The sequence below is a fragment of the Sus scrofa genome, chromosome 18, assembly GCF_054392235.1.
Source record: "Sus scrofa isolate SSC_HxYL_T2T_F1_AM1 chromosome 18, Sscrofa_HxYL_maternal_Yorkshire_Landrace_v2.0, whole genome shotgun sequence".
Taxonomy (NCBI): Eukaryota; Metazoa; Chordata; class Mammalia; order Artiodactyla; family Suidae; genus Sus; species Sus scrofa.
In genome coordinates this window covers 42,632,345-42,651,152 of record NC_139400.1, presented here as the reverse complement: position 1 = coordinate 42,651,152, position 18,808 = coordinate 42,632,345, and the positions used below count along the sequence as shown (strand labels likewise).

General features: G+C 42.7%; 1 protein-coding gene across 16 annotated transcripts in view; it reads right to left on the bottom strand.

Moving 5' to 3' along the window:
* DOCK4 (dedicator of cytokinesis 4) overlaps positions 1–18,808 on the bottom strand; it is a 457,247-nt gene that overhangs the window by 125,960 nt on the left and 312,479 nt on the right. For all 16 annotated transcript variants that reach the window (XR_014834200.1, XM_021079277.2, XM_021079279.2 and 13 more), the window contains exons 22-23: positions 17,356–17,526; positions 12,212–12,404 (exon numbers count right to left, since the gene is read on the bottom strand). Coding sequence is in view for 15 of the 16 variants with exons in the window: in XM_021079277.2 (XP_020934936.2) it covers positions 12,212–12,404; positions 17,356–17,526 (364 nt within the window). In the remaining variant the exon portion in view is untranslated. The remainder of the gene's footprint in view (positions 1–12,211; positions 12,405–17,355; positions 17,527–18,808) is intronic.

Sequence of the window (18,808 nt, the reverse complement as noted above, 5' to 3'; positions counted from 1 at the left end):
GATATCTCTGGTCAACACAGATGCAAAAATGCTTGTAAAATTTTAGCAAAATACACACATACAATATGATAAAAGAGGGCTTATCCCGGGAATGCAAGTTTGCTTTAATATTCAATCAATCAATGTAATTCCCCATATTAGCAGTAGATGTAGGAAAAAAATGTGCAAGATTCAGTGTCCATTAATGATAAAAGCTGTCAGGAAGATAAGAACAGAAGGTAATTTCCTCAAATTGATACAGGGAATTAATGAAATGCTTGCTGTTAGCTCACATAATAGGAGTAAAAGATTGAATGCTTTCTCCTTAAGATAAAAAATAAGGCAAGGATTGCCAATTTCACCTATTCAATTCAACATTGCACTGGATTCCTAGCCAGTATAAATAAGGTACATCTATAGGTAAAATATATACATTTATACAAAATTCTGTGTTCTAACAGATATCATAAGAAATGTAAGGTATTCACAATTCAGAAAGTGCTTTTTTTAGTGTTTACCTGACTTCTCTTATTGTTTTCTCTTTTAGGAGTGAGGTTGGGAGTCTCATATTTCTTTTAATGCCGGCTATCAGGCTCCCAACAAGCCTGATGGACTGGCCTTAGGTTTACCATCAAAGCAAACCACATAAGACACTTTAACAAAACAAACACAGAGTATTAAAACCCAAACTTGTGAAAATTAACTGCAGGGTTCCTTTCAATAGGAAGCCTGACCAGGAAACCTAAATACTTATTTATAAATCAATTACCTGACAAAAAGAACCAAGAAAAAGAAACTGGAAGCTTAAATGACAGAAGTCACTACCTAATGATGTTTAATTAGAAAGGAAGATAAAGCTTATCTGATATGTTCCTGCAGCCACTGGGATTTAATCTCTAAAAATTCAATTTGCAACCAAGTGTTAAGAAAATCTCTACTTCAAAAAAGTAACTAAGATATACAAAAAAAAATTGTATGTGGTGTGGGTAAAAAGAAAATAACACTAGCCTGCAGATTTACTTCTTTTCCATTACTAGGGCAGCATCAGCTAATGCAAATGATAGACTCGGTGGGAAAATGCCAAACAAGCTGACTGGTTAAAATGTTAATTCTTACCTTTAAAAGAAAACACCTGGACTCATCAAGGAGGACCAAAGAAAAAAAGAAAAGCCACAGTTGAACAAACACTAACTTTCTATACATTTAAACAAAAGACTTGTTATGCAGGCTCCATCCTTGAAAGATTCAATACACTCATATTCAATATCTCAGGTAGAGCTCCATGTATTGAATGCATTGTGTGTCTCAAAACTTTTTGTTTTGCCTGTACACATTTGCGTGGATAAAACCAGCTCCTGTTAGCAATTCCCAATGGGTGTGGGGCTGTGAAGGAGGAGAAGCTATTAAGAAATGCTAATCAATTTCCTCCGTGAGGTTAATTTCAAGGAGTGTCATAACCTCTGTCTCCTCTATCAACAAAACATCTGTCCCCAAGGGAGTGAGATCTGGGAGTCCTGTGGAGCTCCCCCCACACAGGGTTGCCAGCCACTCTTCACAAACTGGCCCAGCATGGGCTGGACATCAGCAGGACACCCAAGCCAGATGCTCTTGGCAGCGTCAGGATGGGGAGATGGGAAACCAGTACGCAGGGGTCACACTGTGGTGGAGCTTTGTAGGTAGCAGAGTTGCTGACTGGAGGGAAGCACCAGCTGGACAGAAAAGCCTAAATCAGAGCTGCATTAGGGATTTGTGACCAAAGCCACCAGGAACTAACTGCAAGTGTCACAGACAGCAACAAAACCTGCAAACAAGCCCTTCGGACACTGGAGGACAGGTGGAAAGGTCCCCAAGTGATTCAGGGGCTCCATGCCATGCAGACAACATCAGGATCACAGATGGAAGGAATGGGGGGTGGAGGAGGGAGAGCTAAGGGTGATTTCTGAATGTGGCTTAGGATCTTACCCAGTGGACTCAATCCACCCACACCCACCTCCCCATCCCTGTGCCTCCACCAGGGAGTAGCTGTCCTAAAGCTAAATCCTAAGGAATGCAATGCCACGTGTCCATAAGTGGGGAAGTGCCTTATCTCTGTTGGCCTTTCTCTTATTCTTCTCGATTTCTTCTGGGAATGAGGTTTGGAGTCTCTTTTGGAGGGTGGGGTACACCTGTGGCATGTGGAAGTTCCCAGGCCAGGGATCAAAATAGCACCACAGCTGCAACTTGAGCCACAGAGGTGACAATGCCTGATCCTTACTCACTGAGCTACCAGGAAATTCTGCATATTTCTTTTAATGACTGCCACTGGGCTACCAACACAAGGTGGTCTGGCCTTAATTCTTACCTTTGTCAGTTTTGCTCTGCTCCTGGTCTGGGACTTTCACACTGAACACTGTTCTGTTGTCATATTCATGGTCCTTCTTAGCTCCATCCTGATCTCTAGCCGTGACCCAGTACATAGCATTCACGAAACACTTATCAAGCATCTATTTTGCACCAGACACTGTTACGGAAGCTGGAGATATAACTGCCTTTAAAAGAAAGAAAGCCCCTGCCCTCCAGGGTTTTCCTTTTGGGGCAGGGTGGGAGGTAGACACGAAACCACTAAATCACCAATTCTTTGGTTATTATAGACGCGTTAGGTTATCCAAGAAGTAAAAAGCTAAGGAATGAGAGTTATAATGGCGTAGGCGGGGCAGAGAGGAAATTTCTTGAGAAAATAAGAGTTCAACTGAGCCCTGAAGGATGAATGGGAGTCAACAAGGTTCAGAAAGGAACAGGAGAAAGGAGGTTCCTAGGAGAGTGAAGTAATACAGTGATGGGACCAGGCAGGGGGCAGGGCCAGAGCACAGGGCCTGGGACAGCAGTTCTGGAATGTACCTTCAAAACAGAGCCAAACATCTAGGATGTAAGAAAAGAAGCTGGGGGAGTTTCTGTTGTGTCTCAGAGGAAACGAATCTGGCTAGCATCCTTGAGGATGTGGGTTTGATTCCTGGCCTCCTTCAATGGGTCAGGGATCTGGCATTGCTGTGAGCTGTGGTGTAGGTCACAGACATGGCTTGGATCCCACATGGCTATGGCTGTGCCATAAGGCAGCAGCTGTAGCTCTGATTCTACCCCTAGCCTGGGAATCTTCATATGCCTCAGGTGCAGCTCTAGAAGACAAAATAAATACATAATAAAAGAAAGAAAGAAAAAAAAAAGAAAAGTTAGGAGTGACAACATCTGGTATGAGTTTCCAAAGGGAACTTTGGTTCTGTAGATGGACAGGAGAAAGGAGATACTGGGGGAACGTCTGAGGCAGTTCAGACCAGGTGGCAGTTCGGAGGGAGAAGTGGGAGTGGGGGAGAGGCGAAGTGGCCAGGCATGGGGAACCCTCGGGAGGCCCCAAGGGCGGGGGTGGTGATGGGTGGAGATGAAAGGCAAAGGGAGGAGAGGGTTTCAAGAGCACCCCTGAGCTCTCCAGGCACATGGCGCTGCATCTGCTACGATGGGAAAGAGCAGGCTTAGAGAGAAAGATGTTGAGATTTCCATTTTAGGCAGGCTGAGTGTCAGGAGCCCGTGAGACCTCCACGTAGAGCTGTGGAGAGGGCAGATGGCTCTTCATGTTCGGAGCTCAGTGGAGAGATATGGCCTAGAAATACCAACCTGCCTATTATGTTAGCATATGGACGACTACCTGAGGTCAAGTGGGTGGGATGAACCCCAAGACTCACTCATTTCTCCCTGGTCAATAGCACCTCATCCACTCCCCCCAGCACAACTGCTAAGGTACTTAACCACAGCATAATTACTCATTCAAACTCTGCTTTCATGCTAGAGGAGAAGCAGCTTACAGGCAGGTAGTATGTATCTGTTTAATTTGCTGCAGTGTTGCTAACATAATTCCTGGAGTGGGGTCTGCAGGCAATAAACATCTGCTGAATGAAGGAATGAGCTACAAGGTGAATTCTACTGGATGTGAACTGCAAGTAAAATGGTTTCTTTTTTTTTTTTTTCTTTTCTTTTTTCATTTTGTTTCTTTTTGTTTCTTTTCTTTTCTCATTTTGTAAAGTTCTGTTGACATATAGTGGATTTACAAGGTTGTTATAACTTCTGCTGCGCCACCAAGTGATTCAGTTAAACATATACACACATCCATTCTCTTTCAGATTCTTCCCCCATAGATGATCACGGAACATTGGGTAGAGTTCCTTATGCTATGCAGCCCGTCCCCATTGGCCAATCATTGCACATACCTCGGTGCACATATGCCAATCCCAAACTCCCAATCCGCCCCTCCCCACTCCCCGCCTGTCCCCTTTGGTAACCACACATTTTTCAAAGTCTCGGAGTCTGTTTCTGCTCTGCAAAAAAGTTCATTTGTATCCTTTTTTTTTAGATTCCACAAATAAGCGATATCATATGATGCTTGTATTTCACTTTTCACTAATTTCATTTAGCATGACAATTTCTAGGTCCATGCACTGCACAGCCATACCACCCTGAATGCACCCAATCTTGTCTGATATGACATTTTTTTTTGTTTGTTTTGGTCTTTTTAGGGCCACACCTGTGGCATACGGAAATTCCCAGGCTAGAGGTCGATTCAGAGCTGCAGCTGCTGGCCTACACCACAGCCACAGCAATGCAGGAACTCCCTGACCTGACTTTTTTTTTTTTCTTTTTAGGGCTGTACTCGCGGCATATGGAAGTTCCCAGGCTAGGGATCCAATCTGAGCTACAGCTGCCAGCCTACACCATAGCCACAGCAACACCAGATCCGAGCCACATCTGCAACCTACACCACAGTTCACGGCAACGCTGGATCCTTGACCCACTGAGCAAGGCCAGGGATTGAACCCACATCCTCATGGATCCTGGTCACAATGCTGAGCCATGATGGGAACTCCAACATTTCTTGTCTTAATGTTTTAACACAGCTTACGTGGGAAGCAAGTGGGAGACACATTATCACAGCCCAGTTTGCAGTGACTGCACATGCTGGTGCACACCCTGGGCCCCCAGGAGAAAGTGGCTCTTCCCAGCATCGTACTTCCACACAAACCACAGCAACTATTTGTGGCATCAGAAAAAAGACATGCATCCTGGCTCCACTTCCCACTCCCTGAAAATCTGCAAATGTGGATGAGTGACAGATAAGAAATGAAAAGATATGGGTTCACTCTTTCCCTAGGAGGAGCATGCTTGCTCGTGTCAATCTGTACTGAAAAGATCAGAAACATGGTCAGAGAACAAAGTTAAAATTAGATGTTGAGTAGTCAAAAATATGTATATTTACCTTTATTTTCAAACACCACAGATACAACTCAACTCATAAAACTCAACTACGAATTCAGTGATGCCTATCTTTCATATTAGGGTCTATGTTCAAAGTAACGCATTACCTAAAACTCCTAATTTTACCTTTGTCTCTTTTTAGGGAAAGATGCGGAAATTAGTTTCCAAAGAAGCTCTTTCCAAGTACTTCTTTAAGAACCTACATCTTAACATGATTTTAACTAATATATACACCTTAATAATTTTATGCACGCAGATCTTTAATGAAAGCCAAGAACAGAGACTGAACAACTGTGAAAACTAGGAGACGCTCAGCAAGTGCTTTCGGAGCTCCCTGATGGTGGAGGCTACTCGGAAAGGCCTTTTTCCACTTTGGGAAGGGGGGGGCCTGGGGGGAACACCGCGAAAGGAGGTAAGGAGGTGGGGCGGGGATGAAGGGTCTGAGATGAGAGGGGGAAGAACACATGCTATTTTAACAAAGGCATTCTTGAGGTCTCAGGGGACTTTTCTTTAAAAAAAAAACTATTTTTATATTGGTCAAACAACATGAAATCTACAGTAAAAAAAAAACAAGGTCTTTATACTTCTTCTAATGGTCCTGCATTATTATTCTATTTTTAGGGGGGAAAGGAGCAGCCAGTATTCACGCAACTTTGCTCATCTTTATAAGGTCCGCCTGCTACTTTGCAAGCTCTGGCCAGCAGAAATGTTTGAAACAAATGGCATTTTCCAATGTGAAAAAAATGTAATCACTGGCAGTGCAAGCAAAGTCAACACTCAAGTATGCTTTAACCGTAGCTCTAAGAAATAAAAGCTACTAGGCACCCATCAACTGTAGTTAAGATTTTATTCTTTCTTTTCTTTCTTTCTTTTTTTTTTTTTTTTTTTTTTTTTTTTTGAGGGCTGCATATGTTCCCAGGCTAGGGGTCGAATCGGAGCTATAGCTGCTGTCCTACACCACAGCTACGACAGCTTGGGATCCACAATGCCAGACCCCCGGACCACTAAGCGAGGCCAGGGATCAAACCCGCACCCGCATCCTCATGGATACTAGTGAGATTTGTTTCTGCTGCACCCCAATAGGAACTCCAAGATTTTATTCTTAAAGTTGTCAAATGGATAAACCATCACACACCCCTCCTTTATATTATGACCTAAAATGGGGGTGGGAAAAAAAAATGACTTCCGGCTAGTTTCTTAAGAAATCCCCACCCTAAAATAGTTGCTCTTTCGGTTTGTAGGCAAAAGAAAGTAGCATCAGCATGTTTCTCATCACTACACACTCAGGGCATTTATTCTCACTTCTATTTTCTGCGTGGAGTTTTGCCTGATAAACTGCTCAATTATCCCAAAGTTAGAAACATATATGACTTTTTCTTAATAAGCAAATAGCTCTGCAATAGTTCAGCAGACCTCTGCTGAACCAGTCAAGTGCCAAGCAATGGGGGCCCAGGGCAAAGCTGATGCAAGAACCACAGTCCCCCAGAGTCCAGCCTCTCGCTACCATTGCCCAAACTACCCTCTGATCCCACTCTCCATGCTTCTACCTCCCTATACCACAACCTCTGTACTTCAAGTCTACTCATTTTGCCACTGCCAAGGCTGTCTTCTCCAACACCTTAGACCCTTTTCCAGCCTTCAAAAAACAGCAAGAAAAGAATTGGGTGGTGAAAGGGAAAAGTGAATTGCTCAACTTTTTATACGTTATGTAAGTCTGCCTGGACTCCAGATGATTTAGACATTGAATATCAATATACGGAGATCCCAAATCTTAGGTAAGTCCTTCAGGCCTGGCCAGACGCTCTAGACTCTGATCATGGGGGTGGGGGGGGGGCTGCAACCACAAGGGTTGATTCAGTCCTGCCTGGCTGTGGAAAGGCTCCAGCCTTGAGGCTGCACAGTAGCCTTTAACTCAATGTGGCTTGAACCTCCCTGTGACTTTTTTCACTGCGTTCTGCTGTGTTGGCCTTAGTATGTAGTACTCGTTCTGTCTTCTGTATGCATTAATTTCTAATCTAAGCTCAACTTCAAGTATTTTGCAGCCATGCTGCTTCCTTTGCCTGCCCACTCTACTTTATCTCCTTGGGCTTTGCAAAGGCTAATTTTTTTTTTTTTTTTTTTTTTTTTTTTTTTTTTTTTTTTTTTTTTGCTTTTTAGGGCCACACCTGCAGCATATGGAAGTTCCCAGGCTAGGGGTTGAATCAAAGCTGCAGCTGCCAGCCTATGCCAGAGCCACAGTAAAGCTAGATCTGAGCTGCATCTGTGACCCAGGCCACAGCCTGTGGTAATGCCAGATCCTTAACCCACTGAGCGAGGCCAGGGATCGAACCTGCATCCTCATGGATACTAGTTGGGTTCCTAACCCACTGAGTCACAAGAGGAACTCCATGTGAGGGTTAATTTTATATGTCACTTGACATATAAAAGCCCAGATATTTGGTTAAAACATTATCCTGGGTGTGTCTGTGTGACTGTTTCTGGATAATGAGAATTCCATGATTTGCTAGACTAAGTAAAGCAGACTGTCCTTTCCAATGTGGGTGGGTCTCATCTAATTTGTTGAAGTCCTGAGCAGAACAAAAGGTGAAGGAAGAGAGAGCTCCCTCTCTGCCTGTCTTTCAGCTGAGATGTTGGTCCTTTCCTGCTTTCAGATTTAGTCTCAATTTATGCAATCAGCTCTCCTAGTTTGCAAGCCTTAGGACTCAGATTGCATCTCTGTCACCAGTTTTCCTGAGTCTCCAACTTACCAATTACAGACACTGGGACTTCTCAGCCTTCATAACATGAGACAATTCCTCATAATAAATCTCTTTACACACATAAATGTGCGCACACGCACGCGCACACACACACACACTACTGGGTTGCTTCTCTGTGCAACACTGGGCAATACAGGATTCCAGCACAAAGACAATGTTTAGAATTTTCTATCCCTCCTAAGGGGCTTGTAACATCTAAGATCGTTTTCTCCAGAATGTCTTGAGATTTATTTTCTTAAAGTGTGGGCCACATGTTCTCTGTCCTCCTTTTGGCTAACATGAACCCCCAGAAAATGAGGTCACTTCCTCAGATTCTTCTCACTTCTCCATCACTAACCAGTTCATTTCTGCTGAACAGAATTCAGCTTAGAGAAGCAGTTATCTTTGCCATACTCAGTGTTCTGAGAAATGGAACTGTCATGAAGGCAGTCAAGAATTAAGCACTTTGTCTTCAGCTGAATACATACCCAGTTGATACCCTGTAGTGTACTTATCACTCCTTTTTTTGCCCTGTTCAGCTTTATACTTTTAATCAGGAAATTGTCATTTGTAATTTCCACCTAGCCAAGATGCATGTACTCACATAACTACAGCTCTTCTGTGTGCCATGTATTTTACTTCCAATAAACACCAAATTTCATAGATTTCTGAGGGATTTTGACCTTCAAGGAGCTATGTCATCACACTGTCTTTGAATCTGTTTTACTCATATGTCATAGGCAAAAATAGTCATCCTCCTCAAAGACCTCTAAATTCACAGAACCTATGAATATGCTTTGTGAAAAGAAGATGCTAGATTAAAGGGACTTGGCAGAGGTGATTAAATTAAGGATGCTGAGATGGAGAGATTATCCAGGATCATCCAGGTGAGCCCAGTGTAAACAAAGGGGTCCTTACAAGTGAAAGCATCTAGACACATAGAGGGATGTGAAGATACTACCCAGCAGGTTTTAAAGACAAAGGAGGGGCTGAAACCAAGGAATGCAAGTGGCCTCTAGAAGATATAAATGGCAAGAAAAAAATTATCCCCTAGACAGAAGAATGATACCTAGACAGAAGAATTCTAGCCCAGTGAGAAGCTTTTGGGGACTTCTGCTCTACAGAAATGTAACATAAGAAATTTGTGTTGCATTAATCCACTCAGTTTGCAGTAGCTGTTACAGCATCAGTAGGAAACTAATACACCAAAACGAAGTCTAAAATGTAAATCTGATATCACTGTATTTTTGTGATGCTATTCTTTTTTTTTTTATGGTTCCTTGATAATTGTTTTTGACCATTTTCCATCATTTAGTTATCGTTACTTCTGGGGAAATATGACAAAAGCGTGGCAATCGAATTATAAACTCCCATTAAAAAAACTTTCCTTGGAGTTCCAGCTGTGGAGCAGTGGGTTAAGAATCCCACTGCAGAGGCTTGGGTTGCGGCAGAGGCACGGGTTCGATCACCATCCTGGTGCAGTGGGTTAAGGACCTGGCATTGCTGGAGCTCAGATTCAATTCCTGGTCAGGGAACTTCCATATGCCGTGGGTCTGGCCATTAAAAAAAAAAAATCCATTCCTTATTGTAAGAAGTGTGTGCCTGTGTGTGTGTGTTTGGATGTGTGTGTGTGTGTCCCTGTGCACTTGTGTTTTTTTAAGTACAGGTCAAATGTGTTAGACTTTATTTTTCTACCTGTTATTCTCAGTGGATGACTGCTGGAATCTATGTTCTCTGCATCCACACCAAGCCCTTACAGTTTTATATGGTCCCTTTTCTTCTTCCTCTAGTGAGACAGAATCTGCTTACTTTTGTGAGGTGTGCCATGGCCCTTGTAGGGATCATACTCTCCTCTTAACCACCAGCCAAGGTATCCTACCCAGTTCTTTGGCACGATCTATGAAGCCAACTATCTGCACTGCACGTCTTTTCCTACAAGAGCTCATCTTTGAATGGGACAACACAGATATGCCCCATCTGTTCCCCAAGTCCACAGTCTCTGACTTAGCATTTCAGAGACACTAGAAACACTTTCCAGGTTTTTCTAACACTACTGTGGGATCCCACATGATTTAAATGCAGGGTAGTTTGAGTTGTGGAAGGACCTGCTGTTTTCCTCCTTCCAGATGTGCCCTGTCACTTGTACATGATGGTCTATTCCTCGGTGGGTGAGTCACTGAATGGCAAGCTAATGGCATCTTCCTGGGGCACTGGCGGAAGTCGATCCTCTTACCAATATGCACACGGTGCAGCTTCTAACTGGTCCACTGATTGGGAGCTGCTTTTCTTCTCCAAAGTTTATGCTTCCCCATAATCATCTTCCCTGGGGAGTGTCCCAGGTAACACGGGAGGCGGGTCTCCCCTCCCCCTCTTCCTCCTCCATACCAGTGTCACCATCACTAACTAACTCCCAGCACTGGCTCTGAACCTCTCCCCCAGCTCACCAGCTCAGGCCCTTGAAGGTCCCGTTTTCCTGGGTCTCTTCCACCCTGTCCCCGATAAATAATCTCACCACCTCCCACAGAAACCCACTATCTTTTCTCCTGGATTGTAGCCACTTCTTTTCATATTTCCTAGGTCCTCATGTCTCTACCACCTACTGAATGAACATCAGTGATCAACAAGGGACTGAGTCCGCAGACAGAACACATCTCCCAGGGGCATATATATGTAATGAAGGGTCTCCCCAAATAATTTCCTCATATTTGAAAACAGTTTTCATTATTCATGCTGCTCAGACTTGAACCTAATAAAGAATTATCTTGTCAGTGAGCAGGAACTATGGTAGAAATTACTGATTTCTCTGAGAGGGGAACGAACCCTTCTTAGGTTGGTAAAAACAGAATTAGTAGTCTAGCCAATTGGTACCTGGTACCTGGTCTGAACCCTTATGCTCTCCACTTCATACCCCCTGCGCCTAACCCCAGAGGCAGCTTTAATCACTACAGAAGACTCTCTAGGGCTCCTAGGGGTAGAGTTTGAAAACTACTCTAAGAAATCGCCAGGATGTGTTTTTATGTGGAAAAAATCAGAAGGATGAACTTTATTTCACAATGTCTGAAGTGCGGTTTATTTCAGAAAAAAAAAAAAGAAGAAACATATTAACAGTCTATCAAGAGGAGAAACATAAATTAACCATGAATATTTCATCCAGTGGAATACCATGTAACAGTCAAAGAAAACTCTAAAGCTATATCTAGTAGCATGGATTAATATAAAATTGTAATATTTGTCAAAAATAAGCACTCTACAGAACGACATTCAACATAATGTCATCATATAAAGACTAAAAAGATGAACAAATTTCGGAAGGGTTAAAAAAAGTATTTTTCATCTCTATAGAATAAAGACATAGGAAATAGGAATGAAATACTGATAGAGAAAATTTCTTTTTTTTTGCTTTTTAGGGCCGCACCTGCAGCATATGGAGGTTCCCAGGCTAGAGATCCAATCAGAGCTACAGCTGCCAGCCTACACCGCAGCCACAGCAATGCTGGATCTGAGCCATGTCTGCGAACTACACCACAACTCATGGCAATGCCAGATCCTTAACCCACTGAGCGAGGCCAGGGATCAAACCTGCAACCTCATGGTGCCACAACAGGAACTCCAATAGAGAAAATTTCTATGAGGGAAGCAAGTATACACAGGAGGGCCTATTTTCTTTCTTTCTTTCTTTCTTTCTTTCTTTCTTTCTTTCTTTCTTTCTTCCTTCCTTCCTTCCTTCCTTCCTTCCTTCCTTCCTTCCTTCCTTTCTTTCTCCCTCTCCCTCTCCCTCTCCCTCTCCCTCTCTCTATTTTTTGGTTGTGGTGTGCAGCAGCTTGATGTGACATCTCAGTTACCAGACCAGGGACTGAACCATGGCCACAGTGGTGAAAGTGCTGAATCCTAACCGCTAGACCACCAGGGAACTCCAGAGGCAGGACTCCCCTCCCTCTCTTAACAAGGAAAAAATCATGCCCTATGCTACAACCTGTTATGATTAGAATCAATTTAATCATTAGAGGTTTCACTCTTTCTAGAAATAAATTTTTAATAGTCATATTTTTTTATCTGGCTATTTAATACGTGCATTCTAACGATCCAAATAAATAATGCCTTTGAGAACGCAGTTTCTAGTTTCCTTTTTTAAAATTGCTTCTGCTGACCTATGGCTGGAAGATGTAAAAAATGGCTTTCTAGGGACACTGTTTCATTCAAGAGACCCACCGCCTTACCTGGGTTGGTATAGAGCTGGCTTTCCACGGTTTTGCCAATGCACTGAAGTTTGACAGCCTGCAGGGTGTCGTCCACGTGCACGATTGTGGGCAGACTGCCCAGGGTGTCCTGTACCAAGTTGGCCACTTCTCGGACGTCAAAGAGCTTCAGCAGCTCTGAGTACACGGCTGGGAAGGAGCTCAGAAACACAGCCTTAAAAAGATGAAACTTAAATCAACCCCCAGATAAGCCCTGAGAAATCAGCTATAAAATGTCAGTGAGTTTAAGACTGTGACAAATATTTTTGAATGGTAGGAAAATGAATGTAAAATGCTTCTGGTACCTAAAACTTTAAAAAGGCTGAAAAGGCAAATTATAGGGGGAAAAAAAAAAGTGTGCCAGGATAGAGCAATTTTTCAAAACATGCAAAGGCGTAACACAGTGAAAACTGGGCAGTTCTGGAAAACAACTGACATTAGCAGAATGATGGGCAAAACCATCAAAGAATCAGTGGAATACAGCATGATCAAATGGAAAGAATGCTCAACCAAGACCTGAACTCTAATTAGTTATGTTACATTCTTTTTGGGAGAAGCTTTCTGAAGTGCTCATTTAAATCTCATTTACCTTTAAGAAACCAAACACATGTATTCCCTAAAGCACACAATTCATGATTAAAGAAAAGAAACACAGGACATCAGAAGGCCCGAGATGACCTAAATTATGTGTAGGACTAGCCTGGCTTCTAATCAACTCTGTGACCTTGGACAAATCAGTCTAAACCCTTAGGTTTCGGTTTCATCACCTCTCAAATGACAAGATCATTAGAACAACCCCTTAGGTTGCTTCAAGAGCTATTGTAAACCCAGAACGGTCTGTACTAAGAATATTCTTTACATAAAGAAACCCAATTATTATTTTCTAAGGGAGAAAAAAAAAAAAAAAAGATGCTAGCATCAAATCCTGAGGGACATACTTTAAAAATTGGGCTAGGACGGTACAGCAAAACAAACTCAGCCTTTTAAAATTTCACAAAAGGAGGGCAATGGAAGGAAAGTCGATCAGCCTCAACCACCTGGTGAAGAAAGGAGGCACATGTTTCTAATATGCTGAGATTCAAGGGCAGGCTGGCTTACCAATGAGACCTGACACCAGCAGAAAGTAGGTCAAGTCTACGTGTGCTGATGATTCAAACACAGAATCAAATTCAAATTCATGGAGTTTGGTGTTTATCTATACAGCAGCAACAAAAATATCTAAAAGAGCCAAAATCTATTTTTGATGTCAGAACCATTAGAATACTTAAGGTGCTGGGGTCAAGAGCTATGCTCTTCCTTTGACTCTTAGAAATTATAGATTTACTTGAATGCATTTAAAATTAATAACCCGATACTTCCTGGTAAAGACTATATTTATAGAACTTCATTTCACTCTGCAAAGAGCTGAGTCATACAGATGAAGTTTAAAAAAAAAATAAAATAAAATGAAGCCAGCTCTCTGTTCACTATAAAGTCACCTAAGTTGATTTTCTTCAGGAATCATTACCTATTTTTACCTCTTTGCTTCAAAAAGTATTTGAATGGGCCTACAATGGAAGACACATTTATTAAAAAGGATAAAGGAACACAGACCTTGTGATGAGGGCAGACAAAAAGTTGTACATGCATCTAAGATAAAAATTTTTACTGCAAATAACAATAAAAACAATTTTGTTTTGACCTTCCTGGTAGCCAAGACAAACAGAGAAGGATAATTAATAGGAATTAGAGGCAGAGTCTTGGGCCTCAACTCCTTCTGCCACTCCTCTTCTTTGCTTGGGGTTTCCATGGTAGGGAACTGTCCATGGATTGGGAAAACAAGATCCACTGCATACAACTAAGTTAGCCTTCAGTCCTGCCCAGGGCAAGACTCCCAAAGAACTGGCTTTAGGCCAGGTGGACTAACCTCTACTAGGACCAAGATGGCCAGATCTATATAGCAGATCCATTGATTCAACCTGAAGGATTGCTGGGCTGGCTATTCTGCCTCTAGGAGAAGGAATTTGCCCTGAGCTGTAGCCCATCTGGAAAATGTGCAAAATGGATCAAGGAAAGTGGGTTTTTGTCTTTAAGGCAAAAGGCAAGACCAGTGGATATGGCTCTGGACATGGTAGGCAATGTCTTAAGAGATCCCCATGAACTTGGTCCCCCGATGTGGTTCCCATAATTGTATTATGCTATGCAGCAAAAGGGATTTTGCACATGTAATGATTCCTAATCAGCTGATCTTAAACTATGGAGTTTATCTAGATGGGCCTGACCTAATATACAGCCCTTAAATCACAAGTTTTTTCTGGATCCCGGTGGGAGAAGGCATAGAGACCTGAAGAGACTGACATACCATGGCTGGCTTTGAGGATGGAGAGGCCACACACCAAGGAATGACAGTGACTTCTAGGAGCCGAGACCACTCTATTCCCCACCCCTGCCACCTCCTGCCTCGGCTGATAGCCATCAGCTAGGAGATGGGAATCTCACTCACAGGGAAACTGCTAACTGCCAAAAGACCCAGAAAGTGAGCCATCGATGCCTCCAAATAAGCCATCAGTGCCAACACCTTAATTTTGGCCTATGTCAAAAATTCAACCAAGCCTTCTGACCTACAGAACCTGAGCTAAGAAATGGGTGTCATCCAAAGCCATTATGGTCATTCCTTCTGCAGCAATAGAAAACTAACACCGTGGAACAGAATGGTGACACCTTCCTTCTTGGAAGAGAGCTATGAAGGCACGGGGTCAGAAGGGGGACTTGGAATGGCGAGACGTGTAGCATTCTCCCCCTCCCAAGATACGGAGGGACAATGTCCTCATTGCTTAGTGAAGAAAACTAAGCACCTCCTCATTTTATATAAAATTTCCCTTAGCATCAACCCAAACAAAAGTACCACATCAGAATTTAACAAACATGGGATAATGAACAAAATAATACAGAAGGACTTTAGTAGAGTTTATGAAGATACTCAGAAACTTTATGTACACATTTTATATATTATCTTATTATCTCTTGATAAAAAGCTAAGGGCCAAAAAAAGACAAAGTCTGATTCTTTATTCTTTCTTTTTTTTTTTTGGTCTTTTTAGGGCCGCATCCATGGCATATGGAGGTTCCCAGGCTAGAGGTCAAATCAGAGCTGTAGCCACCGGCCTACACCTCAGCCACAGCAACACCAGACCCAAGCTGTGTCTACAACACATACCACAGCTCATGGCAACGCTGGATCCTTAACCAATTGAGCAAGGCCAGAGACTGAACCTGTGTCCTCATGGATGCTAGTCAGATTATTGTCCACTGAGCCATGATGGGAACTCCAAAGTCCGATTCTTTGAAGGAGCTGCAGTTGTTTCACTATCTTGATGGAGCTGCAGAACTCAGAGCATCAAGAGCAGTGGAGGGCAGTATGATACACAGAACAGGAGGCTGCTCTGCATTTTGTGGCCCAAAGCATCTCAGGGTGACTGCTAGGATTTGGTGGAAACATAACAAAGGTAAAAGAATATTTCTCTAACTTTAAAGAAGAAAAAACGTCTCTTGAGTGCTTAGGAAGGTATCTCATGGAGAAACTATGACTTAAGGTTACTCTCAAGAGTAAGAGAATATTTTTCAGAGAAGAATTAGATAAGTTTTGTCCCTGTAGCTGACAAAAGTTGTTGTTGTTTTTTTGTTTTTTTGTTTTTTTTTTTTAGAGAAAATCTCAAAACGAAAACACAAATTTTCAACAGCTTTTGTAAAGTAGTGAAATTCTGAAGGAACATTTGCTTAGTGTATTGGATCTGCCTTTTCTTTTTTTTTTTCTTTTTTTAGGGCTGAACCTGTGGCATATGGAAGTTCCTGGGCTAGGGGTCAAATCGGAGCTGCAGCTGCTGGCCTACACCGCAGCCACAGCAATGTGGGATGTGAGCCGCATCTGTGACATACACTACAGCTAATGGCAACACTGGCTCCTTAACCCATTGATCAAAGTTAGGGATTGAACCATCATCCTCATGGATACTAGTTGGGTTCGTTTTCACTGAGCCACAACAGGAACTCCTAGACTTGCCTTTTCAAATATCAATATAGAGGGGTTGGATAGTGGGCAATTCGACACTGAGGTCTCTGGCAAGTTTCCTAAAGTATAGTAATTGTACTGCTGATAAGTGAGGTCAAAATGACATTTAAAAAAGCCTGTATCCTTGCCCAGATGGAAGATCAGTCCGCTTTTGCAGGGATGAAAAAAACAACAAGAATAGCCCCCTGAAAAGTCAGAGAAGCATGATGCTATTTTTGGAGGGTTGGTACCTTTCTACTGTTTTGCCATTATATGTAATGCCTTCCTAATGTCAAATGACACCCAATTAAAATGATACTCTTAGGGATCTAGTTTTGTCTCCTAATCTCCCATTTTATATCCCAATTCTCAATAAGTCTCCAGTCTCCGGGGGATGGCAGTAAAGAGGCTGCTTCTCCATCTGACAGGCTTGTAACCAAGTTTTTAGAATTAAACATATACAAGAAGGATTAAGAAAGTGTAGAGAAAGATATTCAGCCTTATCTCTTGGATCATGTTCAAGGCCACGCTACTTGGAAAGTGGATAGATGCTGCTCTTAAACAAAACATGACGAGCTACTCCTGGTAATAGAATTTGGCAGCAACCACTCAGCACTGGACATATAAACTCAGTCCCAGGACAATTAGGGTCAAGTTAAAGAAGACAAAACAACATGCAGTTTAGCCAAGTCCAATATAATGAGTCTCAGGTCGACAGACTGAAAGGTAGCACAAGGCTTGGGGGAAGACAACCGCGGCCAATTGGCTCTCGTGAAACTCGTTCCCCTCCTTCCTTCCCCCGGGCTGATGGTGACAGGGTGTCTCTAATCATTAGCACGTGTTCTGGAAACTGGAATGGAGACCAATGTAAACCAAGAGGCTCTCCATTCAGTCTGAGGAAGAGCAATGCAACGTCTGCTCGGCTGGAGCTCAGAAGCTGGGGGCTTTTTAAAAGTCTATTCAAGGTCGGTTAAGCCACAATGTATAACCTGGAGCTACAGATGACTGATGCAGAGAATATTCACTTATGCTGCTGTGTAAAAATAAATAAATTGGACTCATTTTGCTTCTATTCAGCAGAGATGAAAAAAAAAAATTACCTGTGATTGAGATAATGCTCCAGACCCTTTGCTCTCTTGTGACAGAAAAAACCGGACTGACATGAGAAGCTCTTGAATGCAGCAGCGAAATTCCTCCTCATTCTGTCCGCCGGTGGCGAGGGAAAACAGCCTCCGAGACTGAACTATGTACTTAAAAATGTATTCTTGGGCCTTAAAACAAAATTTTTAAAATGTTAGTTTCGAAGGAAACCAAAGGTGTTTATTTAACACTGACATGGCACAAAAACACAGTACATTAGACTTTAAAACTGGTGATGTAAATAACGAATTCCCTGTGAGGTTTTTTTTTTTTTTTTTTTTTTTTTTTTTTTTTTTTTTTTGCCTTTTCTCTCAAAGGCATATGGAGATTCCCAGGCTAGGGGTCCAATCGGAGCTGCAGCCACCGGCCTACGCCAGAACCACAGCAACATGGGATCCAAGCCGCGTCTGCAACCTACACCGCAGGTCACGGCAACACCGGATCCTTAACCCACTGAGCAAGGCCAGGGATTGAACCCGCAGCCTCATGGTTCCTAGTCGGATTCGTTAACCACTGAGCCATGACGGGAACTCCCCTGTGAGATTTTTGAAGAATATTTACTCGTAGGGAAAGAGTCATTTTTCTCTGATGCCTAATGAGAGGAAACATAGAATTTTTAAAATTCTATGTAATTCTCAAGAGGTATGAACATTAACTGTCTTTTGATCCTCAGATGATTTTTAATTTAATTAATGCAGAGAGAGTCTGTTTTTCAAAGATCATTTTGCTTAGCTGGTAGGTACTCTTGCCACTTGCATTTTACCTTCTGTTAGACCAAAATGATAAATTTATAATGAGTAAAACGCTTTTTTTTTAGAAATGAATACCTGTGCATTTTTATCTACTAACTTCAAATGGGGTGTATTCAATTATACGAATCAAAAGACTGCCAGGGCTGTTACTGGACAATCCCTTTAAGAATCTGTACTCTAGGGAGTTTCTGTTGTGCCTCAGGGGGTTAAGACCCGACACAGTGTCCGTGAGGATATGGGTTCGATCCCTGGCCTTGCTCAGTGGGTTAAGATCCTGCGCTGCTGCAAGTTGGGGTGTAGGTCACAGATGTGGCTTGGATCTGGCACTGCTGTGGTGCAGGCTGGCAGCTGCAGCTCCAATTCGATGAGCCTGGGAACTTCCACATGCCACATGTGTGGCCTTAAAAAGAAAAAAAAAAAAAGAATTTGTAGTCTAGGCGTTCCCACGTGGGAATCCAACCGCGGTGGCTTATGTTGCTGCAGAGGTGCGGGTTTGATCCCTGGCCTGGTGCAGTGGGCTGAAGGATCTGTCCTTGCTGCAGCAATGGGTCAGGCAGCAGCTGTGGCTCGGATTCAGTCCCCAGCCCGAGAACTTTCATATGTCACAGATGTAGCCATAAGAAGAAAAAAAAAAAAAAAAAAACTGCATTCTATATGAATA